Genomic DNA, 16,034 nt, shown 5'->3' on the forward strand with positions numbered 1-16,034 from the left:
ACTCTCTGCGGTAGGGAATTCCACAGGTTAACAACTCTGAGTGAAGAAGTTTCTCCTCATCTCAGTCCTAAATGGCTTACCCCTTATCCTAAGACTGTGTCCCCTGGATCTGGACCTCCCCATCATCGGGAACATTCTTCCCGCATCTAACCCGTCAGGATTTTATATATTTCTATGAGATCCCCTCTCACCCTTCTAAACTCCAGTGAATAAAGGCCCAGTCAATCCAGTCTCTCCTCATATGTCAGTCCTGCCATCCCAGGAATCAGTCTGGTGAACCTTCGCTGCACTCCCTCAAAAGCAAGAACGTCCTTCCTCAGATTAGGAGACCAAAACTGAGCACAATATTCCAGGTGAGGCCTCACCAAGGCCCTGTACAACTGCAGTAAGACCTCACTGCTCCTGTACTCAAAACCCCTAGCTATGAAGGCCAACATGCCATTTGCCTTCTTCACCGCCTGCCGTACCTGCATGCCAACTTTCAACGACTGATGTACCATGACATCCAGGTCTCATTGCACCTCCCCTTTTCCTAATCTGCCACCATTCAGATAGTATTCTGCCTTCCTGTTTTTGCCCCCAAAGTGGATAGCCTCACATTTATCCACATTATACTGCATCTGCCATGCATTGCCTACTCACCTAACCTGTCCAAGTCACCCTGCAGCCTCGTAGCGTCTTCCTCCCAGCTCACAACGCCACCCAATTTAGTGTCATCTGCAAACTTGGAGATATTACACTCAATTCCTACATCTAAATCATTAATGTATATTGTAAATAGCTGGGGTCCCAGCAATGAGCCCTGCAGCACCCCACTAGTCACTGCCTGCCATTCTGAAAAGGACCCATTTATCCCGACTCTCTGCTTCCTGTCTGCCAACCAGTTCTCTATCCATGTCAGTACATTACCCCCAATAACATGTGCCTTAATTTTGCACACCAATCTCTTGGGTGGGACCTTGTCACAAGCCTTTTGAAAGTCCAAATACACCACATCCACTGATTCTCCCTTGTCCATTCTACTAATTACATCCTCAAAATATTCCAGAAGATTTGTCAAGCATGATTTCTCTTTCATAAATCCATGTTGACTTGATCGATCCTGTGACTGCTTTCCAAATGTGCTGTTATTTCATCTTTAATAACTGATTCCAACATTTTCCCCACTACTTATGTCAGGCTAACTGGTCTATAATTACCCGTTTTCACTCTCCCTCCTTTTTTAAAAAGTGGTGTTGCATTAGCTACCTCCCCAGTCCATAGGAACTGATCCAGAGTCAATAGAGTGTTGGAAAATGATCACCAATGCATCCACTATTTCTAGGGCCACTTCGTTAAGTACCCTGGGATGCAGACTATCAGGCCCCGGAGATTTATTAGCCTTCAATCCCATCAATTTTCCTAACACAATTTCCTGCCTAATAAGGATATCCTTCAGTTCCTCCTTCTCTCTAGACCCTTGGTCCCCTAGTACTTCCGGAAGGTTATTTGTGTCTTCCTTTGTGAAGACAGAACCAAAGTATTTGTTCAACTGGTCTGCCATTTCTTTGTTCCCATTATAAATTCACCTGAATCTTACTGCAAGGGACCTACATTCGTCTTCACTAATCTTTTGCTCTTCACATATCTATAGAAGCTTTTGCAGTCAGTTTTTATGTTCCCAGCAAGCTTCTTCTCATACTCTATTTTCCCCCTCCTAACTAAACCCTTTGTCCTCCTCTGCTGAAGTCTAAATTTCTCCCAGTCCTCAGATTTGCTGCTTTTTCTGGCCAATTTATATGCCTCTTCCTTGGATTTAACACTACCCTTAATTTCCTTTGTTAGCCACGGTTGAGCCACCTTCCCCATTTTATTTTTATTCCAGCCAGTGATGTACAATTGTTGAAGTTATCCATGTGATCTTTAAATGTTTGCCATTGCCTATCCACCGTCAACCCTTTAAGTATCATTTGCCAGATTATTCTAGCCAATTCACGTCTCATACCATCGAAGTTACCTTTCCTTAAGTTCAGGACCCTAGTCTCTGAATTAACTGTGTCACTCTTCATCTTAATAAAGATGGATGCACCCATAGTATGCCACTGGTAATAAGCCATGAAAAGACTAAAGACAATCTTCATTTCCCCTTCACTGTCATGTTTATCAATAGGGAACTTTTCAAGGTCAACTAAGAACAAAAAAAAAGTTGCTATCTGCCTAGCCACATAGTACATAGCTTACCATTTATTTCTTATGTTTCTGGATTTTCAATTTTGTACTTCTACATTGTTGCAAAGATCGTATAAATATTTTCATATACTGTATATTGCACTTAAAATAAAGGGGTGCTGATTTTTACTCAGCTATTCCAGCAGATATCTGGTGAAATAGCCCGGCAATAGGATTGGACTTGGATACAATGGATCCCCGCCTGCCATGGAGTTCTTGGTCAGCCTTTTAACGGGCTGAGTCACTGTCTGCCCTTACAAGGCAAGTGACGCAAAGATGGAGGGGGTGGGGAGGAGGCGAAACAAGACGCAAGACCAGGGGCATGGACTTCATGCACTGGAAGTTGCTACTTCCCTGACTTCAGTGGGTTCTGGTGGTCACCTAGTGAGATGAGTCATACTGGCCTCCAAATGGCACAAGTGGACCCCATTGGGAGGGATGTGGGGTCGAGGCCAGTGATGCCGACTGAAAGTTGAAGGCAATTTTTTTTTAATTTTCTGCACAGCATGGCAAAGACTTTTATCAATGTCAGCACTCAGTGAAAGTACTTGCAACTTAGGTAACCCTTTCCATAAAATTAGTTATATACATCAAATTTACAAAACTGACAAAAGCATTAATGGATTCTTACTTGTGTTAATGAAATAACAGGTTTTGTGCATTTTTCCTATAAAGAGCTCCAGTCCGATGATAGCATAAATGATGATTACAAACAATACCAGTAGGGCAATATGGAGAAGAGGAACCATGGCTTTGATGATGGAGTTCAAGACAACTTGTAAGCCTTCATGAAACAGAGAGAATAGCTGAGTTAGATGCAAGACTTAATTATAACATGCAATAGGAAGAAACAGCAAGGAAAGAATTGCTCTGATACTATAAATGTAGCCGTGAAGGCTTCTGTGAGTTGATATTTCTGACAAAACTGTTGAGTAGGGATGCATTAGGTTACACTAGAAATACCAACTAGAGGGAACCTTCATATCACTACACCTTGTGATCAGAGCTTTTCTTTCCCAAATGTAACTAATCTACAATACAACTGTAAATTTTACATGTTTAAAATCTACTATTCGGTTTTATCAGAAAAATAGGATTTCAATTTGCAATGTAGTAAGGTAAAACCTTATATTTTTTTTAATTTGTATATCACTCCTCAAAGATTGGTTGTTGGGAAATCAGAAGAGAATTAAAAAATCAACTTCAATACCCTAGTCCTAAACTCGCATCTTTCTCCAGTTTATCTCTGGTCTCCCCTCTTGACCTTTCCAGGCTCATCTTGTCCATGAGACCCACTTCCTGCTCCCTTGACCTAAACTGCTGACCACCCAACTTCCTTTTCTGGCTCCCAAGTTAGCCGACATTGTTAACGGTTCTCTCTCCTCAGGTACTGTCCCTCTCTCATTCAAATCTGCCGTCAGCATCCCTCTCCTCAAAAAGCCAACCCTTGACCCACTGTGCTTGCAAGTACCACCTCATGTCCAACCTCCCTTTCCTCTCCACAAAGTCCTTGAACATGTTATTGCTTCCCAAATCCATGCCCATCTTTCCTGGAACTCCATGTTTGAATCCCTTCAATCTGGTTTCCGCCCCGGCCACAGTACCGAAACGGCTCTCATCATAGTCACAAATGACATCCTTTGTGACTGTGACAAAGGTAAACTATCCCTCCTCGTCCTCCTGGACCTGTCTGCAGCCTTTGACATGGTTGACCACTGCATCCTCCTCCAACGCCTCTCCATCGTCCAACTGGGTGGGACTGCACTCGCCTGATTACATTCTTATCTATCTAATTGTAGCCAGAAAATCACCTGCAATGGCTTCCCTTCCCATTCCTGCATCGTTACCTCTGGTCCAAGGATCTATCCTTGGCCCCCTCGTTTTTCTCATCTATATGCTGCCCCTTGCCTACATCATCCGAAAACACACCCAGATCTACCTCTCCACTACTTCTCTGGACCCCTCCATGGTCCCTAAATTGTCAGACTGTTTGTCCGACTGGATGAGCAGGTATTTTCTCCAATCAAATATTTGGGAAGACCAAAGCCATTGTCTTTGGTCCCTGCCACAAACTGCGTTCCCTAGTCACCGATTCCATCCCTCTCCCTAGCATCTATCTGAGGCTGAACCAGACTGTTCGTGACCTAGGTGTCATCGGGGAGCAGGCGGGTAAGTGGAGCTGAGTCCACGGCCAGATCAGCCATGATCTTGTTAAATGGCGGAGCAGGCTCGAGGGGCTAGATGGCCTACTCCTGTTCCTAATTCTTATGTTCTTATGTTCTTATATTTGACCCCGAAATGAGCTTCCGGCCACATATCCACGGCATAACTAAAACCACCTATTTCCACCTCCGTAACATTGCCCGCCTCGGCCCCTGCCTCAGTTCATCTGCTGCTGAAACCTTCATCCATACCTTTGTTACCTCTCGACTTGACTACTCCAACGCACTCCTGGCTGGTCTCCCACATTCTACCCTATCTAAACTTGTCATCCAAAACTCGGCAGCCCATGTCCTAACTCGCACCAAGACCCGCTCACCCATCACCCCTGTGCTTGCTGACCTACATTGGCTCATCCTTGTTTACAAATTCCTCCATGGCCTCACCCTCCCTATCTCTGTAATCTCCTTCGGCCTCACAACCCCCCGCCAGAGATGTCTGCGCTCCTCAAATTCTGCCCTCTTGAACATTTCTGATTATAACTGCTCAACCATTGGTGGCTGTGCCTTCAGCTGCCTGGGGCCTAAGCTCTGGAACTCGCTCCCTAAACCTCTCCGCCCCTCTATCTCACTTACCTTCTTTAAAATGCTCTTTAAAACCTATCTCTTTGACCCATCTGCCATAATTTCTTCTTACGTGGCTCGGTCTCAAATTTATTTGTTTTGTCTTATAACACTCTGTGAAGCACCGAGGAATGTTTTACTACGTTAAAGGTGCTATATAAATAAAACTTGCTGTTGTTAACATGGTAAAACATCCCTAAGTGCTTGACAGGAGCATTATCAGACCAAATGTGACACCGATCCACATAAGGAGATATTATGGCGGATGACCAAAAGCTTGGTCAAAGAGGTAGATTTTAAAGAGCGTCTTAGAGGAGAGAGTGGCAGAGAGGTGGAGAGGTTTAGGGAGGGAACTCCAGAGCTTAGGGTCTTGGCAGCTGAAGGCACGGCCACCAATGGTAGAGCATTTAAAATTGGGGATGTTCAAAAGCCAGAAGTAGAGGAATGCAAAGTTCTCAAAGGATTGTATAGCTGGAGGAAGTTAGAGAGTGAGGAGCCAGGGCAAGTTAAAAGTATATTCTGTTTTTAAACTACACAGAAACTTACTAGGTACTCCAGATACAAGTCGTAGTGGTCGCAGCACACGAAAGGCTCGGAGGGCTTTAACATCAAAACCACCTGAAGGTTTACCACCAGAGGCTGCATGTCCATCTACGTTCTCTACTTTGGTTACTTGTTCCAAAACGACACTAAACAAGCTGAGACAAAATTAAAAGTAGTCATAGAATTAGTATATCTTTTGTCAGTCTCTTCCTTCATTTCAATACAGAATGGTATACCATTGCTATATCTGTATTGCCTGTTAGAAGTTTCATTATTACTGACCTCTGAAAATACATTCAAAATAATTCTTCCATAAGACTTTTGAATATAGTTTATTTGGAAGGTAGCATAAAGGATGATAAAAGTACATGACTTAGAGCACTTAAAACCTGCTTTAAATATTTTATTTTGTAAAACTGAGAAAAGATTTTCTGTGCACAACACTTGTCAGCATAAAACAATGTAGCAGCGTAACTTTTCAGTGAAATATTGTTCTAGACATAAAGGACAGAATAGGTTAGCAGACAATTCTATCATTGTAGTCATAAATGCAAAGCATACTAATATAAAGTACTAAATATCTCTATTGTAATCTTAATATTCTAATATTTTTACTATTAAGATGAAAATATAACAATGCAGAGCTTACAAAAAACTTCAGTGGTTATTGGCACCCACAATTTTTATACCAACCATCAAAACCTCAGTGCATAATTCACATGAATGATTTGCAGATTATAAGACCTACTTGAAGTTGCAATTTATACACTACATTTTACAATAATTATTGCCACTAGGGGTCACTAGGGGTCTGTTTGTTAACAACAAAAAAAGGTATGAATAAAGAGAGGCTATACACGCGTAGAAAGCACTATCAGGTTATTATTCTGTGTTTAGTTTTGCTCTGAGGATTCCTAGTCCTCCAAAAATAGACATGCAAACATTAGAAAAAAAGTTCAAACAAAAATATTTGCTTCTTGTCATAACCTTATTAAGGTTATTAACACGCAGCTTATGTAGCCTTCCTCATTGAAATGTATTTTACTCCAGGTCAGACATGGCATTAGTGAGTTAGTGAGTTTAAAGTAGGGGAAGGTTTTGAAATATCACAACAACAGAAAGGTGGGTATGGTGGGTGTGGGTCAAATCACACTCCCGCCCCCCGCCTCCCACCACATCCCTACACCGCGCCCCCCAATCCCCACCTTGCCCCCACTGCATCCCCCCAAAAAAAAAATTGTCAGTGAGAAGGAACAATCTGGAACTTTTATTTATTCTTTCATTAGTGACCAAATCAAATTGGTCAGGGTAGCCTTCAGGAGGAGTATATAGAGTGCATAAGCGACGGGTTCCTTGAGCAGTATGTTACAGAACCAACCAGGGGGAAGGCTATCTTAGATCTGGTCCTATGTAATGAGACAGGATTAATAAACAATCTCCTAGTAAAGGATCCCCTTGGAATGAGTGATCATAGCATGATTGAATTTCAAATTCAAATGGAGGGTGAGAAAGTTGGATCTCTAACCAGCGTACTAAGCTTAAATAAAGGAGACTATGAAGGTATGAGGGCAGAGTTGGCTAAAGTGGACTGGGAAAATAGATTAAAGTGTAGGACGGTTGATGAACAGTGGTGTACATTTATTTCACAACTCTCAAGAAAAATATATTCCGGTGAGAAGGAAAGGGTGTAAGAGAAAAGATAGCCATCTGTGACTAACTAAAGAAATAAAGGACAGTATCCAATTAAAAACAAGGGCATACAGAGTGGCTAAAACTAGTGGGAGGACAGAAGATTGGGAAGCTTTTAAAAGCCAGCAAAGAATGACTAAAAAAATGATTAAGAAAGGGAAGATAGGCTATGAAAGTAAACTAATACAAAATATAAAAACAGATTGCAAGAGTTTCTATAGGTATATAAAAAGGAAAAGAGTCTCTAAAGTAAATGTTGGTCCCTTAGATGACGAGACCGGGAAATTAATAATGGGGAGCATGGAGATGGCAGAAACGCTGAACAAATATTTTGTATCAGTCTTTACGGTAGAGGACACGAACAATATTCCAACAGTGGATAGTCTAGGGGCTATAGAGGGGGAGGAACTTAACACAATCACAATCGCTAAAGAGGTGATGCTCAGTAAGATAATGGAACTAAAGGCAGATAAATCCCCTGGACTTGATGACTTGCATCCTAGGGTCATAAGAGAAGTAGCGGCAGGGATTGTGGATGCATTGGTTGTAATTTCCCTGGATTCCGGGGAGGTCCCAGCAGATTGGAAATGTAACGCCCCTATTTAAAAAAGGAGGCAGACAAAAAGCAGGAAACTATAGACCAGTTAGCCTAACGTCTGTGGTTGGGAAAATGTTGGAGTCCATTATTAAAGCAGTAGCAGGATATTTGGAAATGCAAAATTCAGTCAGGCAGAGTCAGCATGGATTTATGAATGGGAAGTCATGTTTGACAAATTTGCTGGAATTCTTTGAGGATGTAACGAACAGGGTGGATAAAGGGGAACCAGTGGTGTGGTGTATTTGGACTTCCAGAATGTATTTGACAAAGTGCCACATAAAAGGTTACTGCACAAGATAAAAGTTCATAGGGTTGGGGGTAATATATTAGCATGGATAGAGGATTGGCTAACTGACAGAAAACAGAGAGTCGGAATAAATTGTTCATTCTCTGGTTGGCAATCAGTAACTAGTGGGGTGCCGCAGGGATCAGTGCTGGGACCCCAACTATTTACAATCTATATTAATGACTTGAAAGAAGGGACTGAGAGTAACGTAGCCAAGTTTGCTGATGATACAAAGATGGGAGGAAAAGCAATATGTGAGGAGGACACAAAAAATCTGCAAAAGGACATAGACAGGCTAAGTGAGTGGGCAAAAATTTGGCAGATGTAGTATAATGTTGGAAAGTATGAGGTCATGCACTTCGGCAGAAAAAAAAATCAAAGGGCAAGTTATTATTTAAATGGAGAAAAATTGCAAAGTCCTGTAGTACAGCGGGACCTGGGGGTACTTGTGCGTGAAACACAAAAGGTTAGTATGCATGTACAGCAAATGATCAGGAAGGCCAAGGGTCTTGCTACAGCTACACAGGGTATTGGTGAGGCCACACCTGTGCAGTTTTGGTTTCCATATTTATGAAAGGATATACTTGCTGTGGAGGCAGTTCAGAGAAGGTTCACTAGGTTGATTCCGGAGATGAGGGGGTTGACTTATGAGGAAAGGTTGAGTAGGTTGGGCCTCTGATCTTATCGAAACGTATAAGATTATAAGGGGGCTTGACAAGGTGGATGCAGAGAGGATGGTCCTACTGGTGGGGAAGTGGAGCTGAGTTCATGATCAGATCAGCCATGATCTTACTGAATGGCGGAGCAGGCTCGAGGGGCCGTATGGCCTAGTCCTGTTCCTATTTCTTATGTTCTTATGTTTGTTTAAATTCAGTGTAGAACAGGTCCAAACTAAATACTAATTGTGCACCACTAGTTTTGCACGTGTGCTGTATCCACCAGAGGGAGCTCATATTCACGGGTAAATACTTTGCAGGGCAGCACCCTAGCTTTTGAGTGAAGGAAGGCGAGTATTTATTGTAGATGTTGTTTGTGTGGGGATTTGGCGGTAAGGGGGGAAACTAGAGAAAAGTGAGTTTTTAAAGGACAGAAGAGGAGACAAGAAAAGGTACCTCTGTACTGGGTTAATGGAATAATTTTAAAAATGTTACACTATGTTTATTGGTATCTTTCATGCTTTTATTTATGTTTATAAGACTCTTTCACACTGAAATTTTGCTTGGAGACTATCCTTTCTATTTAAAATAGGCTATAAAATTATCACATATCACTACCAACTAGTTCCACTTTCAGATTCCAAGCCATCCACCACCCACCCTCTAGTGACAGCGGAAGAGAAGGCAGTAGGATTTTAGCACAAAGAGATGCTAGGTGTGTATAACTGATCCATAACTGAAAAGTCTCATACCAAGATTGATAGTCTTGCTGTTCTAACTTAGAATGATGAAGGGTGTGTGTGTATGAAGGAAGGGAATGTATAAGATCGAAAAAACGGAATGGTAAAGCTTATAAATGGCAACCTTGCTTTACACAGAGAACCTAAGTGAAACAGCAAGTGTAATATGCAAGACAATACTGAAGAAGATGTATTTCTTGAGATAATTCTGGAAGTAGTGATTACATGACACCGCACTTGGGATTTTCTTATATGGTCTTGGAATGATAAACTCTGGATCGAAGTAAAACTAGAGTAAACAAAGTATGGACTGAACATTCTTTCGCACCATGACATTTCACAGCATTGATATTCAGTTTATCCTTATTATTTGAGCCCCAAAGAAAAGTAGGGAGATAAAAAGAGATGACGGGGGTGGGGATGAGGGTAGATTCTAACTTTCACCGGCGGGTGGGTGATTGATCTGCAATGCCAGTTTTTGGCCGACTGGTGAAAGTTGAAACCTACACGAAAGAACAAATGTAAAGAAAAATTACAATAGAAGCAATAAAGGAAAAGCAAATCCACACAAAAAGTTAGAAAAAAATTAAAGAGATAAAATAATTCGGACTGAGATTGCGATTCTTCAAGAAAATTTGCTTCTTACTTAAAAGAAATTTGTTTTCTGGTAGAATTTCTATATTATCTACAAATCTGGATAACCATTTCTAATACAGAAAATGTAAACTTTTAGAAGAATATATATGGGCATGATGTTCCAATGGGTAATAAATGTTGCGATTGTTCTAAACCTCCAGTTACCCAGTACTACCAACAAATGCTAAGTAGATTTATTAAAATCCAATCTATTTCATGTTTTCCACAATAGAGAATATTAATTCTGTATCATTTTTAATAGAGGACTTGACATAAAATCTTTTGCATATCACAGTGAAATATGTATGTTAACCAACTGAGTTTATCAAGCACTTATGCAAGAATTAATGGAATGGGAATACAGGTGTAGTATATCTAATAATAGTTTTGTCAAATATTTCTAACTGTACTTGTAGAACTTCGTGCCTTCATGCTCTGTGTGTTAACTCTGTGAGTAAACTATCCCTCCTCGACCTTCTCATTCTTGTTTACAAATCTCTCCATAGCCTCACCCCTCCCTATCTCTGTAACCCCCTCTGCGCTCCTCAAATTCTGCCCTCTTGAGCATCCCTGATTATAACTGCTCAACCATCATTGGCATTGCCTTCAGCTGCCTGGGCCCTAAACTCTGGAACTCCTTCCCTAAACCTCTCTGCCTCTCTTTCCTCCTTTAAGATGCTCCTTAAAACCTATCTCTTTGACCAAGGTTATCTGCTATAATTTCTTATGTGGCACGGTGTCAAAAATATTTTTTTGTCTTATAACACTCCTGTGAAGCACCTTGGGACGTTGTACAGGTGAAGTGTCTGAATCCGGAAACATCGGGACTGAGGCCATTCCGGATTTCTGGTATTTCCTGATTTTGGAACATCTTTCCGACGTCCCGAATCCAGAAACGCCTGGGCCGAGGTAAGGGGGATGGGGGGGTGGTGTGGGCGGCAGCAAACGAGGGATCCGGAGGGTGACAGGGCCTGGGGACTCCGGCAGGGCATGGAGTCAACGGTTCCGGGGTCGGCGGTTCCGGGTCAGCAGCCGGGAAAAACCTGCGTTGACGATCTGCCAAAAAGATATGTTTACGTTTTTATTTTTTAATTCTTTTTCAGCGATTTAATAGGTAAGGGTTTTGTGAATTTTTATTTTTTGTTTTTTGAAATTTTTGGGGGTATTTTACTTCCCCCCTCCACCCCCCACGCCCAACTCGCAGCGGTAATCGGTTTAAAAAAATGTCCGGATTTCGGAACTTTTTCCAGATTCCGGACAACCCCCCCACGGATCGGCCCAGTGTCAGGATTCCGGAACATTCCGAATTTTGGAATTCCAGATTTTGGACACTCAACCTGTACTACATTAAAGGCGCTATGTAAATGCAAGTTGTTGTTGTGTTATACTAAAATTAAAACTAAACAATACTTTTTGTAATGAGTGAGTTTGTGAAGATCATTAACAGGGAGCTGTGAATACTCACATCTGATTTGTTTTACAAGACAATGGACGTATACTGGAAGTGTATGTGTCTGGATAAATCAGGAATTTCTCAATTTTCCTTGTTTCATACAAAAACTGCTCAACTTGCTTTTAGAATAATGAACATTCTGACATATATACTGGTTGAGTTGCCATTAGCTACTTTAGAGGTATTAAAGGATTATTATTACTGGTCCATTGTAACCGGCTAATTTTCTTTTCATTCCTGCTAATGGAATTGCAATTTCAAGAAATGTGCGCTTGAAATCATGCATGCAGCAATTTCATTGGAAGGTTCAAAATAATCATAAAAGAGTTTTGACTTTTTTTCCACCAGAGAATAAATTAGTCCTACATGTCACTAATTCACACAGTAAATACCAGAATGTAGAACTTCATGAGTAATAAAAGATAGTTCAAATGACAGTCAATGTCACTAGTCTCTATATCAAAATTATTATGTGAGTAAGTGATGGGAACATTGTCACTTCCAAGTTCCTGCTCAAGTCACACCCATCCTGACTTGGACATGTATCACCGTCGTTGGTTCACAATTTTGGAACAGCCTATCTAACAGTATGCACCACGTGGACTGCAGCGATTCAAGGAGAAGGCCCACCACTACTGACTCAAGGGCAACTCGGAATGAACAATAAATGCTGGCTTTTTCAGCAATGAATAAAAAAGGCCTCAACAATTAGATATTAAACACACTATTTTTAATGCTTTACTAATATTAAAACGGAAGGTTTACTGGAGTTCATCCAAGGATCACAAAATGAAGAACCTTTGAAAATTTGGATGATCATGTGAAAAAACTAGAAGCTACTTCCCTGCAACACCACAGATAGGGCTGTCCCTGTGGTTGATCTGGTATTCAAGTCTTGTTCCAGAATACAACATAACTCTACAACAGTCTCCCTCTTGAAGCATAGATAGTGGAGGGAGGTGTCTTCAGACATGTCCAAGTAGATATGCCTCAGTCTCAAAGTTCAGATTGTGGGTCAAGGCAGCATCATACATCGGAGATAAAGTTACCTCTGCCTTTGTTCTCTCTGCATGAAGTCCTCTTCCACCTCAAAAACCAGTGCAGCTATTGGATTGTCCAATGGAATTCTCTTGCTTAACATTGGTTATTGCTAATGCACGAGCTGTTATAAGAAACTGTGCTGTAGGAAAATGTTTGTAAAATGATCTTGAAAGTTCAAAAATGCAGCCACTTACCTTTAAATGGGCACATACTCGTAAAATTGAGTTACTAGGACGATTTTAACTTGCCCCACCTTGCGGAAATGAAACAGTGAAGGTGTTAAGATATCTGTTCATAACTTACTGCCTCATTACCACTCTGCCACCATATTTACTAAGACCTTCTGCTAAGTGGTCCATGGGTCCACCTCAATCAACTGTATACAAATTGGGGGTCCTATAATGTACATAGCATCCCGATGCAATTTAGAGAGACAACTGGGTGGTGTCTGTGCACACCCCCTTTCCCATCCCTGCCCACCCACCGTGATTGCACTCATCTGGTCCTATCTTTCTGCCAGCTGGGTCAGCCTTCGGGCTACTCGGAATTGCACCAGCCCAGAGCCATCGAGCTCCAGTGGGACAACTGTTTGTGATGTGTAGCTGATGCTGGCATGGTAATGAGGCCATACCCTTGAAATAGACCAAGGCTCCGACCAGCAAAAACGAGGCGCTCCACCCTCTGCCTGTCTCTTCCATGTCTGGAGTAAAAATCTACCCAAGATTTTCCATTTACTCATTAGCTACTGGTACAATCCTAATGCTATGATGAGTGTTTCTCCTAATGATTAAAATCATCTGCCATCTCAACATTGTATACAGACTCAGTGTGTTGGGGGATAATTTGGTGCCAACAGTCAACTATCCCTAGCACAGATTTGCTAGGTGTGAAAAATTGAAGCCGGCAATGCAGAGAGCAAAATTCACCAGAACCCCCCTGTGTTTGGGCTCATTCGAAAGGAAATTTAATTTGGGACTATCTACCCAATAGTTTGGAACTCTAAAGTGCTTATGGAAAAAATTACGAACTTTAATAGAATTATGAACTTTTACAAGACAAATTCAAGCCTGTGGGCGGACTTAGGGAACAAAAGAAGCCCACTTGATTATTGGAACTGTCTGGGTGTGAGGACTGAGTTAACCTGTCTGGAAGAATGAGGATTTGAAAATCTTCCTCCACAAGAGACATTACCATCACAGTATCACCCAGAGGTGGCTCCCCATCAACATGGGTCTGAACAAACTATTTCAGCATATACATCACAAAGAGGCCCAATCCAGCCTGTATGCGAAAGACTAAGCACAAAAGGATATTGCAATTACCAAATTAATATTTCCATCAGGAAACAGTTTTCGAACATCAACCCACCCAAGACATATCAACTTTAATGAGCCCGACAAAATATTACAAAGAAGAACCAGGCCCGCCAAAATTATACAAAGGATTGTGAACAGATTGGACGGCAAGATTAGAACACCGAAATCGTATAACTGGCCACTGTTTTCAACAGAGGTTAGAGGGAGGAGAGGGAGGAGAGAGAGGAAAGAGAAGAGAAGAGAGAGAGAGAGAGGAGAGAGGTGGTTGCTACTACCTCATCAAGATAAGGAGAGAAACCAACGTGACAGTTGTAAACTAACTTCTCCAGCCTCGAAGTCTTGAAGTCCTGAAGGAAGGAAGAACATCACCATCTACCATTAACTATCAAAAGGACTGGTAATCATAAGTCCCTGCCTGCCCTGGAGTCTAACCTAGCTAGAATTAGGTATTGGGAGGTGGGAGGTATAATTTTACTGCAACCCCCTTTGAATGTGTAGTGTATGGTGCCTTATTAGAGTGATTATAAGTTTGATCTTGTACCTTTCCTTGTACTGTTCTTTATTAGAGTGATTTTAAGTTTGACCTTGTACCTTTCCTTGTATTGTTCTTTATTGGAGTGATTGTAAGTTTGGCCGTATATTTTCTCACGAGAGTAATAAGCCTGTATTACCTTGATTGTAATAAAACCAAAGTTCTTTGCATCAAACCAGCATCCTCTGCACTTTTGTCACACCACCACCCCCCCCGAAATAAATCCAGAGTACAGAACCCAAGGGAAGGGGAGTGATTCAAAACCACTCAAGTTGGTCAGAAGCGAACCTGACCCCCTCATAGAGACCACCCACCCCCTCCCCCTTACAAAATGGCGACCATGGCACAACTCTGGTACACGGGGTGTGATGTAGAGAGTGCTGGTTTGGGGCAAAGAACCAAAATGGAAGAGAGGATTTCCTCCTGTGTGTATAAGAAAGTGAATGTAACTAAGGAATGGGTGTTTAGTCTATTGCAGGCTGAGCATCCAGCTGATGCTGCAGCCCAGTGGACAGCAAGCAAAGATCACAAAGAAGCAGCAAAGAAAGCAATTTGGTTGGTCTGTCTACAGTGACAGGTCCAACTGCTAGACAGAATGAATGAAACATTACAGGCAGAGATATGGGAATGCACAGAGAACCATCAGGAAAGGGTTATGTCAGAAGAAAGATTATCAGGAGAACTCCATAAGCTAAAATAGGAAAGGACCCAAATAATGGAAAGGTTTAAAAACAGTCAGGACTATTTTCAATGTCAGGTTACCGAGGCCAAAAGTAATGAAAAATCACTGAGGGAGGAAAGCACTCGCCTCACCCTACAGGTAAAAGAGCTCCAGGAAAGATTAAAAGAAGTGCAAGCAGCGTATAAAGTAGCTAGCACTAATGGGTTTGAATCAGGAGACCACGGTCCCTGCCAGCAACAAATTAAAAGTTTAAACCTTGCTCTGTCCAAGGCAAAAGGCATAGTATGCCTAATAAGCCCGGGTACGCCCCAGGTAAACCTGGAAGAGAAGGAAGAAACTACCTGGCCACTACCTGTGGCACCGGTGACTACACCGGTTCAGCAGCAGGAGGGGCAAATCAATTGCGGGGTGGACAGGGATAGTGAATCACCACCATCTGCAGCACCGAGTTTCAGCTAGGCTTGGCCGCAGGGAAGAGAGGGAGGCGAGCCAGAACAGGGAGAGCCAGAACCAGGGTCAAACAGAAATTTGGCCCGGCCACCCTTAACGGGGTCCAGGGCCCCCGGAAAGTCAGTTTGTGGTCCCCCACACTCCCCACCAGCTTAGGGCTATGATAAGCCACCTGGGAAAGCTAACTCCAAAGGGAGACCCCTCAGTTCACTTTGTGGAAGTGGAACAGGCAAGGGAAATTAATGAGTGCAATGATGCAGAAATGGCAAAGATGCTTCTCCTATCTCTAGACAGCAAACTGTACCAGTCCCTCTCTACTGAGAGCAAAAGAGGACAGAAAATACTTGCTGCCGTCCAAAAGGACATTTTAGAAGCTATGGACTGCAATGACGGGAGTCCCTTCTCTAGAGTAGAGAAAACG

General features: G+C 42.1%; 1 protein-coding gene across 1 annotated transcript in view; it reads right to left on the bottom strand.

Moving 5' to 3' along the window:
* cacna1db (calcium channel, voltage-dependent, L type, alpha 1D subunit, b) overlaps nucleotides 1–16,034 on the bottom strand; it is a 760,213-nt gene that overhangs the window by 392,642 nt on the left and 351,537 nt on the right. Inside the window, exons 5-6 of the mRNA XM_070894765.1 lie at nucleotides 5,538–5,689; nucleotides 2,840–2,992 (exon numbers count right to left, since the gene is read on the bottom strand). Of these exons, the coding sequence (XP_070750866.1) occupies nucleotides 2,840–2,992; nucleotides 5,538–5,689 (305 nt within the window). The remainder of the gene's footprint in view (nucleotides 1–2,839; nucleotides 2,993–5,537; nucleotides 5,690–16,034) is intronic.

Source organism: Pristiophorus japonicus, chromosome 12 (genome assembly GCF_044704955.1).
Source record: "Pristiophorus japonicus isolate sPriJap1 chromosome 12, sPriJap1.hap1, whole genome shotgun sequence".
Classification (NCBI taxonomy): Eukaryota; Metazoa; Chordata; class Chondrichthyes; family Pristiophoridae; genus Pristiophorus; species Pristiophorus japonicus.